This window comes from Acanthaster planci, linkage group LG01 (assembly GCF_054643075.1).
Source record: "Acanthaster planci isolate LZ-2023a linkage group LG01, COTS_SCS, whole genome shotgun sequence".
Classification (NCBI taxonomy): Eukaryota; Metazoa; Echinodermata; class Asteroidea; order Valvatida; family Acanthasteridae; genus Acanthaster; species Acanthaster planci.
The window spans coordinates 9557317-9580268 of record NC_141777.1 but is presented as its reverse complement, the minus strand read 5'-3'; the positions used below and the strand labels follow the sequence as shown (position 1 = coordinate 9580268).

At 40.3% G+C, this 22952-nt stretch overlaps 2 protein-coding genes across 10 annotated transcripts in view; one reads left to right on the top strand and one right to left on the bottom strand.

Moving 5' to 3' along the window:
- Positions 1-9760, bottom strand: part of LOC110983958 (EF-hand calcium-binding domain-containing protein 11-like) — a 34318-nt gene extending 24558 nt beyond the window's left edge. For 6 of the 7 annotated variants that reach the window (XM_087135550.1, XM_087135539.1, XM_022243697.2 and 3 more), the window contains exons 1-6: positions 9548-9760; positions 7135-7230; positions 6724-6766; positions 5619-5720; positions 1955-2045; positions 1697-1826 (exon numbers count right to left, since the gene is read on the bottom strand). In XM_087135550.1, the coding sequence (XP_086991676.1) occupies positions 1742-1826; positions 1955-2045; positions 5619-5720; positions 6724-6766; positions 7135-7230; positions 9548-9634 (504 nt within the window). In that variant the 5' untranslated portion in view covers positions 9635-9760 and the 3' untranslated portion in view covers positions 1697-1741. The remainder of the gene's footprint in view (positions 1-1696; positions 1827-1954; positions 2046-5618; positions 5721-6723; positions 6767-7134; positions 7231-9547) is intronic. The other variant, XM_087135567.1, reaches the window with a different exon arrangement.
- Positions 9761-9848: 88 nt separating this feature from the next.
- fbxo11 (F-box protein 11) overlaps positions 9849-22952 on the top strand; it is a 58324-nt gene continuing 45220 nt past the window's right edge. For 2 of the 3 annotated variants that reach the window (XM_022243727.2, XM_022243726.2), the window contains exon 1: positions 9849-10077. In XM_022243727.2, coding sequence (XP_022099419.1) covers positions 9978-10077 — 100 coding nt within the window. In that variant the 5' untranslated portion in view covers positions 9849-9977. The remainder of the gene's footprint in view (positions 10078-22952) is intronic. The other variant, XM_022243728.2, reaches the window with a different exon arrangement.

The following is a 22952-nucleotide window of genomic DNA, read 5'->3' as shown; positions in this document are numbered from 1 at the left end:
GTAAACTCTCATTATTATGAAATCGGCTATAACAAAATTCTGGTTATAACAAACACACATCTTTGGTCCCAACGAAAATGTGCACATTTCTACGGGGAAAAATCTGTTACAGCGAAATTGCATTGTACGAGATTCCTGTTACAACGAAGGGTTTTTGTGACTTTGTTACCAAGAAAACCATTATTGACGACCCATTTATGAGTGTTTATGAATCACGGTGGTGAAAACACGTGCGCAATGCGCTGAGGCAATGCTGCACTGGTTCCCACCATGCCAAACCACTGCCAAAGAAAGCATGATGGAAATACGGCAACCAGTTACGCATTGTTGCTCTACACGAACGCAGCTCAACAGTTGCATGTCAAAAAACATTGCCGTTACAAAATTTCTGCAAGTGAATTCACAGCAATTGATCTCCTGTCTATGTTTGTCTCTTCTGTGTTCATGAATTTAATTTGAGGTTGTACTGCTCGCACTTCCAGCGAGCGTGTTTTGACAAAATTTCCTGCTTCAGCACAAGGTTTATTGCCCGCCCCTCCAGATGCACGCGCACACTTACAATGTACGTGATATACAGACATTGTTCACCAGTTTCCTATCATGATGAGCATGGTTCCATTATCAATGATTTTTCAAAATTGATTATAGCAACAGCAGAACAAAAAATCTCTTGTCGATTCCGAAAAAGTACAACTCAAATAAGTTTGCTTAACTATTCTCGCTTCTCAAGAGTCCAACTGATCGCCCAACACTGAATTATTCATATAGCTTCTAAATAACTAGCATGCCTGCCAATGAGAATGCGTGCTTACATGACGTGCTTACAGTTTGCAAGACATAGCTGTCCAATCACAATATTCCCCTATGACATCATGCTTCTTAACTGACTATCAATCAGTTATCGTGGTTGTTCGGCTATTGTCGAACATTAAAAGACACAAGGAAACTAAAATAAGACGTCTCCCAATGACACAATTTGTGTTGGAAAGACTACTTACACGGGTGGGGGCTTCACTTGATGAGTCTTTACATTTTTGTAGGTACACATAGGCCCACATGTACGTGCAACTCTGTTAGCTTTGTCATGGTCCTCATCCATGGCGATCAAAAGTCTTTAAAAAATCCCTGGCCCAATGCTTTTATTTGCTGTTTATCTCACACGTACATTAAATATGTTTTCATATGACAGGGAAGTTTATTATTCTAAACACATCACAATATATTTGATTAATCATAACCGAGAGATCTTTTGACATCAATCATGTTCACGTGTATGCATGTACATGGACAGTACATGTATATACACTGTACATGGCATTGTACACAATAGGACCTGTTTATGCATTGTACATGTACCCAAAGCCACTGCACAGCATTCCGCCTACTATGCATTTCGGATACAGCGAACATTTTAACTAAGTCCTGCAGATTTCGTAATAACAAAGAGTTGGCTGTACATACACGTATGAACAGGTCACGTAACATTCCATGTATGTCAGCAAAATGATGACCAACAATAGAAGTTGGCCTTCGCCTAAGTCGTCACGAATTTTGGGGTATTGAGAGTGCCGACTTAGCTGGATTTCACTGCAGTAGTTGAACCAGAGTTCGTATCTAAATCTGCTCTGGGTGGTAAGATACTGAGATTAGTCTAACTCTCAGTCCCAATAAACAGTTAAAAGAAGCAACTACCCACCTGATCTCATCCTCTAAGCATCTCACTGAGACGGTAAACTGTTCTTCAGAAGCCATCCTCCAGGCTGTATTTCATCATGAACTCAAAGTCAAGGTAGCCCACACGTCCGTCACCATCTCTATCTACCTCCCTGCTCACAGCAAAGAATCATACAGTCAGTGCAAATTAAGTCGTGAGGCTGACAGTGATAGTGGGAAGGTAGTTAGATATCTGTAGGTTGAGGGCAGTATAATAAAAGTGTTGGCGGGAGATCCTTACCTGAACAGGGACTCAACCCTGTGTCTTGGGATGTGAGGTGCCACTTCACTGAATGCCCTTCGCAGGTCATCTATGGTGATGAAACCACGACCTGGTCCAATGAAAACAGTCCCAAAACAATAGCAATAAATTGTACTTGTGCAACAGAAGAATTCAACCTTAGAGTGAGACTTGAGACTACCTTCCCATCACTGTGACAATATGATCTTATGATAAAAGACTTACATGACTGAGGAAATCATTCATAACTCCTCTCGTGAGAGAAAAATGTTGCAGGTCTTCTTTTTTGATCTGAGTCTGACAAATTGACTTTTCTTTCCAATTTTAAATCGTTACTAGTCAACCTTTAAAAAGGTCTTTTTTTCCTTTTCCAAAAAAAAAAGTTCCCAAGGCCAATCTGCTTGAAATATGACAAGCACATTGAGACATCCATTATGGTGTGTGCAAATTTTCAGTTCAATCTACTAAAGGGTTTTGTTGTTCCAGTCATTAATACTAACCTTTTTTGTGTGTTGGCCAAACATTTGGGTTTACCCATCTCAGAAAAATGGCCATTTCATGTTAAGTTTAACCCTAACCCCCAATGGTTGCTGGCCCTAACCTTCCCCATTCACACAAAGTTAAACACCCATATGGGACTTTGTGCACAGAGTCTGTTCGACTTCGTTTTTCAGAGGTGTGCCAAACGCAATGCAAAAGCCAGCTTTTCGGCCTACCAGACCTATCCCCACAGAATTAAACACTTTACTACTGTTTCATTCTGTGTGGTTGGGGAAGGTTAGGGTTAAAAGGTACATGTATGCAGAGTTTAGGCCATTTAATCAGTTGTCTATGAAATTACTCCCCTTGTGGTTTCAAGCAGGCGTGATAAGAGAATTACAAAACCAAATTTTGGCTCTGAACTGCAAATGTCACTTTCCAAAGCCAAACATTTTATACTTTGCTTTTAACACAGCAATGACAACGTCAAGTTTTACCGGTACACTGGATGTAACTAATATCACTTCTAGGAAAGAGTGACGTCAGTTCTAGAACATGATCACTGAAACCAACTAGATTATCATTTGCTGGTCAACTGTCTGAAGAAGGCAACTTAAAAAAACTCAGGCGCTGCCTAACTATTAAAGGCAACGCCTAACTATTAAAGGCAACGCCTAACTATTAAAGGCAACGCCTAACTATTAAAGGCAACGCCTAACTATTAAAGGCAACGCCTAACTATTAAAGGCAACGCCTAACTATTAAAGGCAACGCCTAACTATTAAAGGCAACAGGTACTGCTACAGGATCTTTTGTGACTTAAAAACATGTAATGATGTAGCACGGCTTTATTATACAAGTTACGATGACTCTCTCAGGGCTTCATTTTAAAGGAGTGCGATCGCGCTTGCGCTCCTCCGCACTCCTGAATGTTTTCCAAGGAGAGCAAAAAAAAGCGCTCCTTAAAAATTTAAGGAGTGCATGGTTTTTTTAAACCAGCAGATGTTGATTTATGATAAGCCCCTTGAATCTCGTTGGATCAACAGTAGCAAACGAGTCCAAAAATTGAATGTATTAAAACACAAGGGCTGGTGATCAAAGTCTTTGAGTTGTGCGCGCGTGCTTGATGAATCCCGCATCGCAACACACAAACATGATAGCGCATGTGGGCGGGCCTAGTGCACGTGGCCGCGCCCGGCCGACCTCTCTCTCAGAACGGGTCGAGTTCAGGCGCTACCGTGACGTTCTCAGCCGTTTGTGAACAGCAGAAGTGAGTTTGTGAAAACCCTGTAGTGGCTGGAGATGGTGTGTGATCCTGTTGCGTGTTTGTGTGGTTCGAGCGTGAGAACAATGTTCGTTTGTCGAGAACAGAAAATATGCCACAGGAAAGAAAAATGTCTCTGGCGGGTAATGTGCCCGGTGTTCTATACAAAAATGCACTGGTCGAAGTAGTTTTCTGAGTGCAGGAAGGGATTATGAATACAATCTGCAGTGGACGTGCAATACGTTTCAAAATACCAAAAAAAAAGGATGCACGTGCACAGTAAATTCAGAGCCCGTGTAGCAGCGAAATGGATTGTGGGGTGAGCGAGGAGACTAGTCAAGTTATGCACCTGTCAATTGTAATCCCGGGCACCTTTTTTTGTATTCCCTGCTGGGCGTTCAAATTGTGACCAATCCCCGCACCATCCCTGCCCCAGCATGCGGGATTGTGTCGCAACAACCGTAAAACTAAAAATAAATAACTCATAACTTTCATTAATTTCTAAAAGTCCCCTACTCATCTGGGTCATTGCTAAGATGACATCGAGTCGGTCGCCGTAAGCGCAGGTAAAATGACACCGAAATAAAGCAAAGCAAGGGGCAGCTGCTATAATTATCCCAAACTTTGGATAGGCATTCGTCCGACCCAAATCGCTACAATCTTTCTTTGCGGACGTCTCAGAAATAATTATGGAAATTCATCCAATAGCAAAATTTGATACACGCTGCTTGGAGACCAATTGAAATGCTCATTATCTACATGTGGCCATGGCCAGTGCCAGCACATGAGACAATTAACAATTATCACAACACTTCATTCGTTTATTGAAGATAGATCTAGAAGATAACCAATGATTTGAAATGTATCACCAACACAAAAGACACGTGACCAGTGCTACTTGGTTGAAAGATTAAATTACACGTTTTAATCATTTAGCAGTCCATAGAAAGTGGCGACAATGTTTGTAAAAAAAGAAAGGTCTGTATTTTGCACGCACTGATCCCAAAATGAGGCGTCATCTTTGTCAGGTTTTCATCTGTCAGGGCAGGGGAACACTTTGTATTTCATATCGAAGCTCACTGCTATAAAATTTTACCGATAGACGGTTTAACAAATTGTACAACCCCCGCCAAGTCCCTGCTATCATTCAAGGTCAGCGGGGCAGCCATCCCCAGGTACGTCCCCGCTACATTTTCGTAAGTTCCGGGTCCCCCGGGGCCGGGATTACAATTGGCAAGTGCATTAACTCATTGAACTTAGTAAAAGAAGTTAAATTGTGTTAAATTTATTGAGTATGTTGGTTTTTGTTAGCGAAAGCAAATCGCTCCCCTTAATTCGCTTTGTTGATTTAAGGAGAGCAATTTTTAATTGCTCTCCTTAAATCAACAAAGTGAATTAAGGAGAGCGATTTTAAGCTCTCCTCGTATTTATTAAAATGAAGCCCTGCTCTCTACCTCTTTTGTAGCAGTAATAGGGGAAAATTTTAACATTAATGAGCCAGACTTGAAGTCACTCAAGACAGGAGTGTCTCCACAGCTTTGTGCACAAAATATACAGTATATCACACTTTTCTATATGTTCTTGGAGTGGTTTCACTTCACACTTGGTTTTCTGGTTAATCAGCTTATTGGACCAATAGTTGTGGCCAGTAGTTCTTTCGAAAATTGTTAGTGGGTGATTATGAAGGACTGATTTTTGTACTGTTTGACAAAGAGTGCACAAAAACTGTGCCCTTGAGCATACGTTGATGAAAGTATTGTCTACGAATTGAAAACAACTACCAACCGTCTTGTCACTTGATATGAAAACAAGTATTCAGATCTCGTTTACGTGGTTATTACACATAATAAACATGAAAATAAGTTGAGCTGAATATACAAGGCAGGTTTCCTTGATGATGACACAAGTGGCAAGACTTACAGTGTGTGTCAAAGGTCATAAAGATATGTCTAATCTCCTCGTCTCTGTCCTGTGCCGCCATCTTTGAGCTCATCAGGCTCAAGAACTGTTTCTCAGTTATGCCTATGGAGTTGAGATAGTTAAAAGAGGTACGGATGGGTTAAAACAGTCCCTGATGACATACAGATGTTCCTGATTCAGAATATTTCCGTCAGTCTACCCTTCTTCAGATGTTCTGAACCGAACCCAAGTCCTCGAGACATTCAAAAAATTCAGAACACACTGTCCTAAAACCCCGATTTAGCAGTGAAAATGTTGAAGCATTTTCTCAATAAAACACTTAGAATTTTTCAGACCAGTCTCATAGGGTTTGTGCACAGGGTGTCAAGTGATGTCCGGATAATGAATTCTTTCCCTGATCAGGAGAGAAGCTCCCTCAGCATTTTGGACAGGAAATTTCCTGAATCTTCAAAAAATCCCTTCCTGCATGTGACGAAAAAAACCAATTACCACATCCTGTCTTCTCATACATGTACCTTCCCCGACATTAAACAACCTGATGTTCAAAACAACTGCTTCATAAACAGTAAACAGTGTTGTGAAATTACATAACATGTACTGACTATTAGTTAATGATTTTTGGCTATCTTCAATATTAACTGATTGGGCACGCTGTGATGGTCAGTGGGTTCACGCTACCTTTGCACCAATAAGGTCTGCACTAACAGTGCATTGTACATCATTGCCGTGTGTATGCGAGCCCGCATCTCATGTAAACAGTACGAACATGCTTGGTCTCACTAGTGCCCTCTTGTTCTGGAACGCACTACATGTTGTATTTGTTCTTTCTTGTGTTTTTCCCTTGAAATGTTACGGTCGATTGTTTTGTTCTTAGTTCAAAACAACCCAACAGGTACAAAGAGCCACTGTAGATTACAGATTGAGTTGAGTGAAGTCAGTTGGTCAGTGTGGTTGGTTGCTACCCCCTAGTTGTTAGCAATCAAATCGTCCGGAATAAACCAGTTCAAGTATGTAAATCCGTGTGATGGTCCGTTTACAATTTGTGCCTCCATCTTGCGACGGACGAACCCACCACAAGACTGAAAAGTTTGAAGTTTGTGCTCACCTTCGGTGTCTTTGCATCCTTTCATCATCTGATCCACCTCATACTACGTGAAAGGACACAAAATACAAAAGGCCAATTGGTTAAGAATATATATCCCATCATGACTTATGATTCAAGTCAAAATGGACAGTTCTGAGAAAAAAAAGTCCATTAATTTGCTGTGCTTTTATGAAACCAGAGCATCTTCAGGATGTACATCCAGCACTGGGCTCCTGTACACCATTTTGGATGTCTTGTTTCGTTACAAATACATGAGAAAGCACAAAACCTGAACAACATGGACACCACCTTTTCACTTCACGACAAATGTAGACACCCTGTTTTCAAATGTAATTGGGCAAACAAATCCCTAGCAACAGGTAGTCTGGATGACTTGTGAGGACTTTTCCAAGAGATACCAGAATCACGCACCTTAGATGGTTTGTAACCAAAAAGTGTCACCACTCCGATTTTGAGATCCTCTCTGCACAGATAACCTTTGCTGCCATAATCACAATCACAAAATACCTATCAAAAAAATAAATAAATAAAATTTGATAGGGTTCTTGTACAACCTCAGTATTTTATTTTTACTTGAAGGGATATGGTGCAATTGGTAATCATGTAAACCTAGACTATTTTGTAAAACAGTGCATCTCGCACAAATGTGGGAGAGCGGATGACATTTGCAACTCATGACCAGAGGGCCAGGGGTTCAAATCCGGCTGATGACAATAAGCTGTTGCCTTGGGCAAGCCACTTCACCCTTTGTGCTTCTCTCCACCTAAAGTACAAATGGGTACTGGCATTGCCTGGGGAGGGGCCCGCAATGGACTGACATAATACACCGATTGCACCCACTAAGTCACGTGACCTATAGAAGGTACATGTACTAAACATCAACAAACATAGGGTTCTCCCATAGTAAAGTGTTTACCTAAGATAAAGCTGATTTTTGGTATAGTGCTCAGCAGTCAGAGCACTGTACTGACCGTCAGCCTTCATGGTAAATGACACTTATGACACACTTTGCTATGGCAGGACGCAATGTTTGTTGATACATGTATATCCACTATAGATATATCCGACTTAGAAGGCGCTATCAGCCTATTGTTTCATGCAAGGAAACTGGAGATGAACACAGGCCGGAAGAGCAAAACTGGCTTAGAACAGTGAACAGTACCTACAAGCCATACAGGATTTTTAACAGCATGCACTTCAACAAGTATCACAAAAAGGACATAATCTCAAACAGCCAATGCAAGTTTTCAAAAGAGTAAAAGGGCCTGACGTGAGCCCCTCCTACTTTTTTGATTTGAAGTTTAGGTCACTGTAGCCAGCAAGCAGTTTGCAGGAGTTTTTGTATTAAAAATGTTCTGGAATGTAAATGTTGGTGCATCACTTATAAGCAAGAAAATAACCTGTAATATTCAGAAATTATGAATAAACACAACTTTCGTGCATGAGCTAACAAGTTGCTGACAAGCGAAACGGCAGTCATGGATTTGTTACTAACCTTGGTTTGAGTCAAAATCGAGGGGATTTTTTTTTCTTATCTCTGTTTATTTTGTCTTTGAATGTCCTGCTTTGTTTCTCGATTTTGCTTCTCATACTTTTCTTGCTCAAACAGTGACAGAAAAGAATTCTATACCGGACCCCCACGATTTTTTATAAACACCACAAGTTTACCTTATGGTTTTCAAAATTTAACCCCCCCCAAAAAATGTGCAAATACTTTGCAGACAACTGAACAACAAACGATTTATATCCAGTCCTTGTAGGCTACATTTTATTCATTTGAATTTCAACAGAGTCGGCCAGGTTCAGAAATTATTGGAGAAAGGGAAGAATTCCTTTTACCTTTTAACAAAAATTCTTCATACTCCTCTATTTCAGGAATTTTGGTGTAATTTCACTAAATTTGGCTAGCTATAAAGACGTTTCCTGTAGGCCCTGTACCTGTATACCACATGAAGAATGGAGCTGTTTCTAGGCCTTACATCTGTGACCATTGCCAGGTCCCTAATTTTGCCTCTGTTAAGCCTCATTGGTTTTTACAGCAGACTTAAGTGGCGAAATAACGGACCTGGAGACTATATCGTCACAGATGTAAGTACCCCCAGAACTGTGGGGTACGATGTCGGACCCCACAGTTCTGGGGGTAAGATGTTAGTTCTTCAAAATGTGTATTGAAAGATTACCACATTATGCCTAGCCTGAAAAACTAAATGACTCTCATTTTTCTTTTTAAAAGAAAACAAGGAATTACTTGTTTCTATTTTCTGAAAGTTTCATATACGGACAACAAATGATGCCACTGTGCACAAACTAGGCTAGGAGATTTGTCTGAAAAAGTAAACGCTTTGGACTTTTCTGTCATGTCTGTGCTAAATTTCACTTTTTTGGACATGTTATCACTTTCTGATGGCTGTTATGACATTTAAGGGAAAATTAGTGTTGCCCATACAGGGAACTTGTTCCGTTTCCATTTCTCATTTTCAAATGGGAAAATTAGAAACGAATTAGGCGTAGGCCTATTTTTGGTTTCAAATTGGAAATTTCAATTGTGTTCATGGTGTTGGAAAGGGTGGGCCTGCATTGTGAACAATTTGTTTTCGTAAGCCTCTGGTTTTCCCTTTTCAAATTGAAAGCGAGTCATCCAATGTACACTGACCATACCCCATTTCTTTTTTCTTCGCTTTGGTCACAACTCCTTTATCAACACGACGTAAACAGTACAGTATTTAACACCTTGCTAAATAAAATGCCCCCAAAACAACAATCAAAATTTCCAAGATGGCGGTGTCCACGATTAGCAATCACGGTAATCGACTGATATCAATACCATCATAATTCGCCTCTTCTCAGCATCAGTCACTGTTCTAAATTTCCCAGGGAAATGTCCGACAGAATGAAATAAAAGTCTATCCATTGCAGAATCATCTAACAGATGAATTCTCGGTGGTCTAAAAATTATCTGACGATTTTCGTCAAAGCAAAGGAAATCGAATTCCGAATCTGGCGGCCATCTTCAAAGCTCTTGTGCGCCGGCGTACAACATGGATCTCAATTGGTTTACTGATCCCCTTTGAAGTCCGCGTGATATTATTGCGCGGATTGATTGGTTGTTCGAAGCAGGCTGCCATTTTCCCCCATCGTCCATTGCGGCTTCACTTACATCTCATCGACCGCAGAGACGGTGTGTTTTCCCAATGTTTCGATAAATTCCAACCACATTTTTTACCTTGAAGGCACCCGAAATCGATATAAAAAGCATGTCATCACCGAGTAGGAATTCCAGTGGACCTACTCTGCGAAGATCAAGACGATTGAGTAAGGGAAAAGCCAACAGTTCTTTGTCGGCGAGTGGCACAGGTCTTTGTCCTTTCTTTTCGTGTTTACACTTCATTACATTCAGTTTATATTGTAGACTCGCTCAGTAGTGGAGTAGTAATGTACATGTGTAGACTTGGCTTTTATAGATGGAATTGATAGAGGGGGCTGCATGTGTGTTAACTCTGAAGATGTATTTATTGTCAGTTGAGATTCGTGGTTATTGTTCGTGTTTGAGTTTACGTTTATTTCTAGACCTATAGGCCTAGGCAGGCCTACATGTATACATGTATGTGTAGGCCTCCATGTAGCCTATTTCATATTTTGCATGCAGCATGTCGCAAATTAACGATTCTGCAGTGGTTGAATTTAGGCCCAGGCCTGGTACATTTTCAGTTCACAGACACGTTCAGGATTTACAGGGGTACCAGTCGTAAATGCCTGTGGCAACAGGATCTGTCATTTCCCTGAAATTTGAGGAAAGAATTAGAATTAGGACATGCCTAAACAAACTCAACAAACAGTTCAGTGGTTTGGCCAGTAGTCCTCTAATTCTCTATGATTTATCCATGTACAGGATGTATGTGTTTCTGAAATAAATCACTAAAAACATTTGATTATTGGACTGGAAATCATATCTTGCAGATTCGTCTGAACCTCTGTTGTGCAACAGCCATTGCAATGTAGTTAAAAACCAAAACCATGACTTCATAAAAAGAAGCTGTCAAGTGTTTCTTAACCAGGCAAAATTGTCCATCAGTTGGCATGACTAGTTGTTGATCAAACTTGGCCAGGTATTTTGTCCAGTCTCAAAAATTTTGATTGGTTTGGCCCGCAGTGTGAATAAGTTTGGTTGAATACATATATCATCAATTTATTCCCCGAAAATTGATCTTTAAAACCACAGAAGTCACATTAGTGCACCTTTGACATGTGGAGAAACCAATACATGATTTTGAAGATATTTTGTTGAGTCTTTGTTTATAAATTCGACCAGAATATAATATCAAATCAGTGCTCTGAAATATGTGATTTGATATGATATTTTCGTCGATATTTTGAACACGTTGCTATGCAGCCCTTCCATATTTCTCTGTATTCATGTGCTTGATGGATTAAACTGGCACCGAGGAGCGAATCTTCACTTTTGCACATTAATGACCCAGGGTATGGTACACAACCTTTCAAAGGTATCGATAAACCTTGGAAGAATATCAGTGAAAATTTATCATGTTCAAACACTAATTTTTTTTTCTCAAAGTCCTTGGAAATGACAGATCCTGTTGCCAACAGACAGTTACGGAGAGTTCTTTGTGATTATGCACATCTTAAACATGTCTGTCGACTTCAAATGTCTTGGACTTCAAGCTGAGGAATCCATGCAGTTGAAGCAAGAGGGGTTAAATACACTGCCACATTTACAGGTAGTGCTGCGAGCTACAAGGTTCAGTTTGGGCACGGTTTGGAAACTTTGGGCTGAACATCGGTTCAGCTTAGGTTCAGACGTACATGTACATGCTGTACCAGTATATGTACGGGGTATGTACATGTACATGTGTCTGTATAATGCACAGTGAAACATTGAGGGCCTGATATGAACGTGCCATAGTCCTTCCATGTAAATCTCCTTGTCCAACCGTGTCCGCGAGCAATTTCAACTTACATATATATTTTTCTGAACTACATGTATTAACCCTCCTATGCTGAAGTCGCTCTTTGGGTCATTTGGTGAACACCTCAAATAAGCACAGCTGTGTTGTGTTGTGCACTGCACCAACTGTCCCTCACAGGAATATCAGATTGCACTTTTGTGCTGCCCAACAACTGTGCTTCACTGTTTCATGTGCATAATTGTGCAGTAAACCAAACACAGTGAAGAGGACTGCACAAAAGACCCTGGGTCATTTTGTGCTGGCAATCTACTGTGTACACGCTGAACCTATGCATGTTTGAGTTCCATATAGAAACTACATGCTCACCAGTGACTGTGGGCATTTGAGCACATTTGTGCTGTAAAACCAAAGGAGGGTTAAACTAAAGTTAAAATTCCAAGGAAAGTTGTGGTTGAACATGTGAAATTTCCAACCACTTTCGCCAACCAAAGGGGTTTGTTTGGATCATGCTCAACTCAAAACGATTGTAGGATATGTGAAAATAGAGAAAAGCATTCAAATGGGAGTTCCCTACTTTACACAATACAAGATCTAATAGATTTTGAGTGAATCATGTTTTTGTTATTTTCATGAGACAGATGTCGTCACAAATCTATGACGTTCGCAAATTTATACCTCAGGGGGTGATTTGTCCAGATTTTTCTGGATTTCTGGAATTTCTCTGAGACTATCCGGAATTTCTGTGAGACTTTAGGATCTCCGTATTGTCATTGCTTTCAATATGTAATGCAAAGACTACAATATTTGGTGCGAAACTAAATGAAAGACTGGCACAAGTTAAGGTGTACAGCATGCACTTGTTAAAACATGGGGACCCAGGCCAGCAGTATGATCGTTGTGTGTATGTACATGATCTGTACGTACTGTACGGTCGCTGTGTGTGTATGCACGGTACTCCTGTTGTCGTTGCATTCACTGTGTGTGTACAACTTGCGTCCGTCTCCCATTGCGGTTTGTTTCATTCTTGAGGTGGTCTGATGTCGTCAACATCCATCAAAAATGTCATACAAAGTAGTAGGTAGGGAAGGGGATCTAAATGTAGACAAAGGATTACAGAATTCTTGGAAATTTTCCTGGCTGGAAACCGAGGTGGACAGAGATTTAACCAAGGGGAAATCCATATGTTATCGTGACTTTCTCGTGAAAATCGACAAACCTGGGTTTTTCAAGTGCACGTTGTGTCACAAGTACTTCACAAGTAATGCACTACTCATCTGTATGAGACAGTTTTCAGTTTTAATAAATTGTGATAGAATTTTGTGGATCACTGATAACTGCGTGTGTGTGTATAACACTTCTAGGTCTTTGATTGTCACTAATTATAGCTTACATGTAGAATTGCAATTGAAGTGAATGAGGACAAGGGTTTTGTTGCTGTAAATATTATAATTGTAACAGCTCTTGTGGTGGCTTACATGTTGTACCTGAATCTCCTCCTATAATCAATAAATATGCAGTGAATTGTAGGGAAGCTGTAGCCGATGCGACTTGCAAAACCCTCCGACAAATGTTTCGTGGAATTTTTCATTTTCCCTAAATCACACCCCTGATACATGTATTCGAAGAAATTTGGTACATGAATCAAGTCAACCTTCTTTCCCATGATAACGTGAATTGGCCAAATGGGCAATTTTCCATCACTCTTTCCATTTGCAAACAACTTTTCAGTTAATATTTTCCTGGATTCTTACCACAGGCTTCTCAGGAACATCTTGTGATGCATGGCTATCGTAAGCATACGCCCATGAACTATACCTGTACACTTATCGTACCTGTACATGTACATACACATGTGCATGTAGATGCGCACTACGTATGCATGAGCTACATGTAGTGCTGCAGCCAAATCACTGAACTGAACCAAACTGAAATCATCAAATATGGCACTTCCGAACCAAACCAAGCTGGTCAGCATTTACAACATGGTACCAGTATTGATAGCACTCTAAATGCATGCAACAGGAGTAAAGAACAACGGAAACCAACATAAATAACAAGTTTAGTCCACTATGCTATTCCAGAATGTAAAGTGTATGATGTGCGCACTGTAAGTTCCAACGGCTACATGTACGTGTGTACATGTACATGTGTAGTACATGCACATGTATGTACACTTACAATGTATGATGGCCATGCTTGCAGTAAGAATTCATTGAAATATTGAGAACATGCAATGCACGGCATTACTTTTTGCATGACAGTGCCATATTCTCACTACATCCATTTTATTATTTTATCCATTTTTGCGTCAAATAATACTATGCTTGCCAATTGTCCTATAGCCATTCCCTTGCATTTCATATTAGGCCAGTGATGTCATAAGCGGCCACGCAAAACCCCTTTCAAATGAGCACCTCCCTTTTAATTGCTGGTGTTTAGGACACTCAGTAATTGTGATGGTCCTTTGTAGAATCCTTTACTTTTAATGTCTGTGTGACATTTGTCATATAAAACTGTACCGATACGTTGTCGTTATAAGTGTTTAAAAATGACAGACTAAGAACTAGCTTGTCAGACTGCAGGTCTAGTACCCTGACATTGGGAAACTTGGCAGTTGGGCCCAGAAAGTTCTACCGTACGAGTGGCGTTCCTTTTGCATTTAACCACTTGCGTATAGTACTGTTCCACAACAAATTTGTCCCATGCTCCCCTTTATTCCATTTGTTCCGTTAGTTTCAGCAGAAGATACCAACTTTTAAAGGACAAGAGACCACAGTGACAGTCCCTTACAAAGTGGACACCATTAATGTTGGCCCTGGGAGTCATTTGTACAAGATTAGTGCAACATTTCTCACAGAATTAATGCTTTTTTAGACTCCCATTCAAGACAGTGTCACAGCATGATGTTTATTAGAATGCCTGGCTGTGGTGGAATGAGTGTAGTGAATACATCATTGGTTACTGCATGCATAACGTGCTAGGATGTGTTTAAATGTCACGTATCTAACACAGGAAGTTCCTGCATTCTCCATGTCCAACACAAAGTGGTTAATATGAAGAACTGTTGTAAGCAGCAACCAAACATTGTTTCATCACTCCAGTGTCAACTTGTGTCCAACAGATTGTGTAACTGTAAACAAAACATGGACCATTTCAATTTGTAAACAGTGAAAACACAAGCGTTCGGAAGTTGGGAGAAGTAAAATCTGTTGTAGCTCTCGGGCAATACGCTGTTCATAAATATAAACAACTTGACTTTGGCACCTACTGCGTCAAGTCTGTCTCATGGTGCATATGGTTTCATAGCAAAAGTATGGTGTTACGTCTTGTATCACCGACAAGCGGTATCGCAGGAACCCTGTCTGCTACTGTACCTAGTAATAGTCGTGCTAGAAAAAACCTCAGAAATAAGGAGACAACCTTTCATGGACTAAAAATACCCAGATTTAACTTTGACTCAGACTAAGATGGTGTGGACTGTTGTTTATTTTGTCATCTTTCTTTATTAATGAGGGTAAGCTCCAATCAGTGCCGCCAAGCAGTCCACATACATGTCTGTAGAGGGGAGACAGTGAGAAGCAGTTACAATTTTAGAGGTGGGAGAAAAAAACCCTAGGAAAATATTCTAGGTAAAACCCACGGAATCAGGTAGGGACTGAAAACGCAATCCACACACAGACTGAGCAGGGGATCAAACCTGAGCTGCCAGAGGTGAAAAGTGAGGAAAGAACCCCTTATGCCATTCAGATTGTCATTTAGTTTGTTTCTAAAAGCCACTCAGAAATATATTTAACCAAATTGCATCTCTCTTAATTAAAGAACACAAGTGCAACTTTAACTTAAGTACTTGTTTATAAAAACATTTTGGTCCTCTGTGAACCCAAGTTCTGTGACATAACTGCATGTTAGCAGAGTTCTGTGAAGGTTGCAGAAATTTCCTTTTGGTCTTTTAATTGATATAATTTTTAAAACTGTTTTCCATGACAAGTTACTGTACTGTTGTACATGAATGAGTGGAAGTTTCAGTGAGGAATTACATGTACATGTACATGTATATTCATGTACATGCAGTCAAGTTCTGTAATACATATGTACATGCAGTTGGGGTCAGTTGAGATTCAGAGCTGCACACATTAGCCGTCTTCAAACATAAGGTGTACCATGATGTACAGTACATGTACAAAAAAATGTACATGTACCTAGCCTGGATGAATCACATGTGCAGGTTTACCTGGTGATCGTTCAAGGCCTTTGCATCAAAATGACCAGTGGTGACAGACTCAAAGCTTTTGAGTTTGGTGAATCACACCAAAGGAAATCCACATTGTACTGGTGCATGTGGGTTAAGCTGTGGTTTAGCAAAGTGTTTGGACAGTCAAATTACATGTACCAGTAGTTCTAGTTATTGGCCGGCAGTTTGGTGTACACATGCACCGTTCCTTACTGCATGCCTTGGTGCTGTGCAGCAAGTGCTCTCAGCACTAACATGCACTGGCTTGATTTCCTGTACAGTAATAGAGTATATGCTACAGTACATATTAGTTCTTAGCATGATGACAAGGTGACGTGAAAGTTATCTGCAAATCATACGTAGTTAAAGAGTACATGTAGGTCAGAAACCAAATCCTTATGTCCATATGTACAGTGCATCCCAAAAAATGAAATGTGTATGACTGATTAATTCTTCAGTGACATGTTGTGCATAGCTTTATCCACGCTCCTTTGTCTGTTTAAATTTGTATGTGCTCCAGAAGCATACTGTACACGTAGTTACCAAAACAAATGACAGGTTTAATTTACACAGAAGGTACGGTGCAGTACTTGGAACTTTTGTTTTAGTGTGCACCTACATGTATCAACATTTCCCGAACTGTGCAGTTTATTTCAGTTACAAGATCTAAAGAACCTTGTTGAGATTTCCTGAGTACACAAACTCTTTTACTCAAGGAGTCAGGTACTTGAATAGTGTTATGCACATTTATGAGTGCCTGAAGAGTTTTTATCATTTTTAATTCCACGACGATGTATTTCAATAAAATCACATGTGTTGTCAGAGTTAAAAAAACAAACTGGTCACTGACTCTGCAGGCATTAGTACATTTCCAACAATATTCAGTCAGCTGTCTTCAAAGCATCATGCCATGACTGTTGTGTGATCAGCTGAGCACCTATGCAAGTGCCTGATGCAGTGGCATTTGTCATACATGTACGAGTATGAAAATGTAGCACTTTAAATTACCGGTCTAAAGGTAGTACATGTAGTATAATGCCAGGTACATGTACCTACATGTACATGTCTGAAGTAAACATGCATACGATTGGACACCCATAATGGTCACACACCTGTACGTCCGGATTGTTTCCAGCATCAGGCTTTTCTTTTTTTTATTGCATAGTGGTGCACTCTTAAAATGTAGAAATTCAACCACTGTAGTATTGCCAAATTTCACCTCTCTACATACTGGTACATGTACATGTATGTCATATAGTTGACTATGTGAACCCGTTTGTTCTAGCTGCAGTAGATCTCTCCTTTTCTTCAGCGAACCGTGCCATCAAAGAATTGTATACTGGTATATGGAGTTCTTTCGCAATGCACTTTCCAAATATTTCTGACACAACACTCTTCCCAGCTCCCTTCAACAATAATTTGTTGCTTGATGCATCTTGTTGGGAGCCGACTGTGGCCAGGTGGCTGCACTTCATGTACATTGACTGTTTACTGTTTATGGTGATTCATTATCATAGGAAAATCAGAACTCAGAGCTAAGCTCATGCTAGTGAATACCATGTGTGTTTGATAAGGGTTTGGCTGCATTCTTTATTTTTCAAACATGGGATATTGAAAGGTAATTCTTCCATTTAGTTTGCTTCAGCTGCGGAATTGATATTAACTTGTTTATTACTGGTATTTACATGTAGATGTAGAAAAAAGAAATAAGTAACATACATGTGATAGGCCTAGCAAACATGGTGATGGGACTAATGTAGGTACATTATGAAGCAGTCCTGAGTTAGTCCTTGAGGCCTTAATACTACCTTAATATCCCTTCACTGAAATTACCGATTGGTACACACTTGGTTAGCAAGTGGTAAATCGGTTTGCACAGTGGTGTGCTTGGCTTCAGTTTATACTATTCTTGTATACCAGTACATGCATGACGCATCTAAACGATTTTGCTGTTTTAATAATTGGTTGGCCCCTTCCCCCGTTGCAACATCAAACACTGGAAATTGAAACAGTTAAGAGTTGAGGTTGTTGGTGCAGGTGCTGGTAGACTTGTGTGTACATGTGGCGCATGGAACCACAGTCCATTTCTCTGGAATTCAAAATTACAAAAACGAATCCGCTGTGACCAGAAATACATACATGTACATGTACCTCTTCACTGGTAAAGAGACCACAGACTTGTAGAGAAATTTGCAACTTGATGAATAACATGCATGCAGCAAACATTCCCCTTCAACATTTCCATTGAAACGAGTTGAGCCCCCAGTGCATTTCCCTGCTTAATGGTGATGAATCCGTGCATGTCGTCGAACTGTGGGAACAGAATTCGGTTTTGTCATGAATGGTTGTGATAGAGGAAGTCATTTGTTTAGATTATAATGTTTCTTGCTCACAAAAGTAATAGTACCAGTAGGTTTATCGCAGGAATTGTGTTCGCTTGTCTCATTTATGCATGACTGATCAGTCGTTACGCTCATAATGACAGGTTACATGATTATCGTTTCCTTTAATCACAAAGATCACATCATGGAAATATTGCCTTTAAGTGGCCAACCTACATTCCAACAAGTTTTATCTTTCAAGGCTACAGTGAGAACCCTGCAAAACTTGCTGATGTGGAACAGAACACTATTCATCGAATGCTATTGCCTCACGCAGCATTCTGAAATTTTTTTTTACATCTCCTGCACATGTTAAATACATTCAGCAACTTTTTACCACTGTCATAATTTTATTGCGCTGAGAAGAATTTATGTTTCAGCCAACATTTTTTTGAATGACCACCTGGGGGTGAGACAACGATTGGGTGTCAGTGTCATAGGTAATGAGTGCAGGATTTGGATGTTGAGGACAGGGAATGGGTCAGTGGGCAGAGTGAATGTGATATGAGGGTACAGGAGAGGTTGAGGTTTCCTCCTACAGAGACCACCTGCTGGAGCTGAAAATGTGCTGTCTGCGGGCCCCCTCGCCTTGTGTCTGTCACTTTGTTGAGGTGAAAGTCATTCACTGAATGGAAGAATTGACCGATTGGCCCCACTTCAGAGAAAAAAGTCAATAAAGCAGATTTAGAATGAAACATTCCGGTGATGAGAACAGAACGTGTCCATGTATCGGTCCCGTGTGTAATCTTGTCCTTGCGCAGTATTTCAAATTTGTGGGTGTCACTTGCAAGCGTGGCATACATGTACACAGTGTGGACTTGCGCACAACAGAAGTCTACATAAAGTAGGGTTACAAGATGTGTGGACTCACACACGTCTACACTGTTTTCCCTAGCTCTGAAAAACCATTTCCGAGTTATTTTAAGGTCAGGGTTACAACGTTTCAACGTGAAGAGCAATAGTCTGGAAAGCATCCGAAAAATGAGCATTTCCCTCAAGTTATCCTAACCATAGGAGAACAAAGGAATACATGCCCACAACATGTACGTGAACCAAGCATGAGGAGTGCAGAGTGTACCTGTGCACATGTGGTGGCAAAATGTCAAAGCAATTAAAACTATGAATGCTCAAGAAGGAAGGGCAAGTTGCCAAAGATTGTTGCATCACCTTTTGAATAGTATGTTCTCAATGAACATGTATCAGGTACAGAAGCCAATCTCTTTCTCAGGGCAGACAATGCACAGAGGTGTCTTGACTGCATGCACCTACCTTTATTTTGTCAAAGATTCTGCTCTAAATGATCTGAATATTCTGCTTCAGAACTGAGTGCTTCATCCCCTGCAGTGCCTCCCCAAAAGGAAGCCAAGCCCATAATGGTTTTTGTTACACCGTGGTTTGGAAAGGCACTCAAATACATTTTGCTTGAAGTTCAAAATGTGTTTGTTCCCATTCAGCATTATGTAGGGCTGTGCCAAATAACTGGATATTCTATCGATTGTCAAATATTTGAATATTATTTTTTGAATTTGAATATTCAAATGCAAACATCATGAAAGGATGGGAAAATTTGCTTTTGTTTTAAATGAGAAAAATTGCACTGTGGAGAAGCGTCGGAAATCTTACAATGATTTTAAAAGTAAATTATTCATCAAACAATTTAAAAGGAATAAAAATTTTCAACAGGGCAAGAAGTCTTGTTCATCTCTTCAATCTTGCTAAATCGTGGCTGGAGATGCTCCTAGATGTGAGAAGCTATTATTGATCATAATGTACAATTGTGTGTGTTATTGCAAATGATTCTGTATATCGTTAGTTCATCAACAGTCTGCCTGTTGGTGCTAACGAATATTCGAATATTCGATCAAATCGAAGGTCGAATATTCGAATAGTGAATTATTTCAATTGACTCAGCCCTAGCATTGTGTCGAACATGTACATGTTAACAGTAGTCTTTGCCCATGGAAGTTGATTGTGCACTGTTGGGTTTTAAATACCGTCTTGTACCAGATCGTCAACACACTAATGCAATATGGTTTTGTTACTTGCTACCAGCAACACGTATAAGTCCACATTAACCTGTATGAACATGTACATGTATGTGTACATTCATGGTGTGCATGTGCAAGACGTAAAAATCTAAAATACATGTACTTGTGTGCACTCATTGTGTAGGCATGTACATATCATATACATGTACATGTACATGTGTGATCACACACACATTCAGTCATGTCAGTGTAGTCATTTGTTATTCGTTTGAAAATGAAAGCCTGCAGTACCTGAGCTGTACTTGTACTGTATGCACACTGAGCACACCAGGTGCGGTTCTCACGCATGCACACACTCACACACACATGCACAGCCATTGATGTTGACTTTATGGCAGGGGCTGGGTATTTTGATTCCCCTCACAAGGGGTGGCCAATCACCTGGCTGACAAAGCCCTGGCAAATTTTTACCCCTTGGGCCCTGCATGTAGTCATAAAGAAAGGACACCGAAGTGCGGCCAGGAGTGTGGTTGGGCTAGATTGTAGAGCGTTGCTTAGTCATGAGACTGACCTACTACTAGTCTGTCACTGTCTAAGACTGCCTCTTGAGTCAGATTACAGACAGTCTGTTGGAACCACAGCTGATTTCCTCTGTGCCTCGGAACCTGAATTTGTACCCGGTACATGATACAAGTAAAAAAAAATAGGCCCATTAATTAAATGTCAGTGTACTGGTACTGTACATTAACCCCTCTGGGACATCCTGGACTCCCATCCCTTTCATATCCCAGATTCTTCCCAGATCCTCTACTGTAATTCTCATTTCAAAAAACCAACTTCAGATTCTTCATAAACTAGTACCAAGCCCCTGTGAAATGCTGAGCAAGCTTGATGCACATATGTACGTTTCCTCCATCCTGCAACATCTCCCAAGCCGTCCAGTTGACAGTGATATAGTTATTGAAAGACTTGAAGAGGCGAGGACCACGCATGTAGAAACTTTTGGTGTTGGCTCATGTGGAAGTAGATAACAGTATGAGCCCATTGATTACATACATCATGTGTCACCTCAGGCATGTCTCAGGAAAGCACATACACTAATAAAGTCATTGTAAGGAAGTGGCCTGAATCAGCTGAAAGTGCACATTATCCCTAACCCCCTAGACTCCTGCACTAGAAAAGCATACTGAACCTCACAAAATCCAACAGGTTCATGTACTTGTCTGTGTACTTGTACATGCAGGTTACTGCACCAAACCTGATAAACTCCAACAGAATGAGCCCGTTGGAGTTTGAGTGATATGGTATGGATGGGTCTATGCAGTGTAGGATGACTTGCACTGAACAGTACCAAACCTGACAAAATCAAGTGTAGTCCAACGAATGGTACAGCAAGCCAGACACTGCACACAGTGACCCATGTGTGTCCTAACTCACACAGAATCCAACACCATCTCCCTGGGCCTTTCATCCCAAGTCTCACAAAATTCAACAGCAGGTTCCTCAGGTACGGTACCAAACCTGCCAAAACCTCACAAAACCTGCTGTTGGAGTATGGCAGGTTTTGGGCAGTTAGGGTTATGCAGTAAACCAGCTGCTCACTCAGTCACAGTGTTTAAAGAAATGGTAACTCGGCTACAGGTACATGTACATGTGCATTTCATCATGTGCATGTCAGCCTACGGTAGAAAGTTTTCAAAGTATCTACATGTATACTCTGAAAAGAAAACACACTTCCAGGACTTGAAAACTTAACAGTTTGGATTATCTTTAAGTGGCAGGTGTAGCCCTACTTGTAAAACAACCACACTTTTATGTTCACTGATGCTTCAATACATGATGTTTCCAACCAAATGTTCATTTTTATCTGGCTACATGTTAAAACACCCTAATTATAAGCACTGAGCACACGGTGCTTATTAATATACGTTGGGTAAGGGCAAAACCTGTTATATACATGTATAACCCTAATTATAATTTACAAACTTTATACGCGATTAATGCTAACTTAAACCCTACATGAGTGTCTGCTCACACTCACAGTAAACATACTTTCACAGATACATATAATTATTACGTGCTTGATTAGGAATGCAGGTCTTTCAGACTTTATTTGAGCTGTGCTCTCAAATATATGTAACTAGATTGCGCATCAAAATACTGTCCATTCCATTGTTACAGTTAATCTTTCTTTATGCCAGTTCCTGTTCATAACAGAGTTAACAACCCTACCAGTATTTTTAAGCAATTCATTATTTACTCGCCCTGTTTCATCGATTCTTTGAGGTTTTGAACTTTAATTATGTTCATGTATGATATTATAAGTCCACATTCAGCCCAACAGCTTGAATTGGAGTGAATGCATGCATGTGTGCCAGGCATACCGTGCCTATAGGAATATTGTGCTTTGAACCAGGTGCAAAAGGCTTGATGAAAAGACTACAGCATTCTGCCTCAGTTCACTGTCATCATATTGGGAATTGATACACTGCAGAGCGTGTGCTTGAAAAGCCTGTGTGATACAATGTACGTGCACATGTACACACATGCCCTATAGGCTAACTTTGAGCCTTTGCGGGCATTTTGTTGAAATGGATGCTGTGCTTGTCAGTGAGTGATGCCTTCCGTATTGCATCACATTTTGGGATGCGTTTAGGCAATTCTGCGATCCGTTTTCAAAATGTAGAGAAATCACATACAGCAT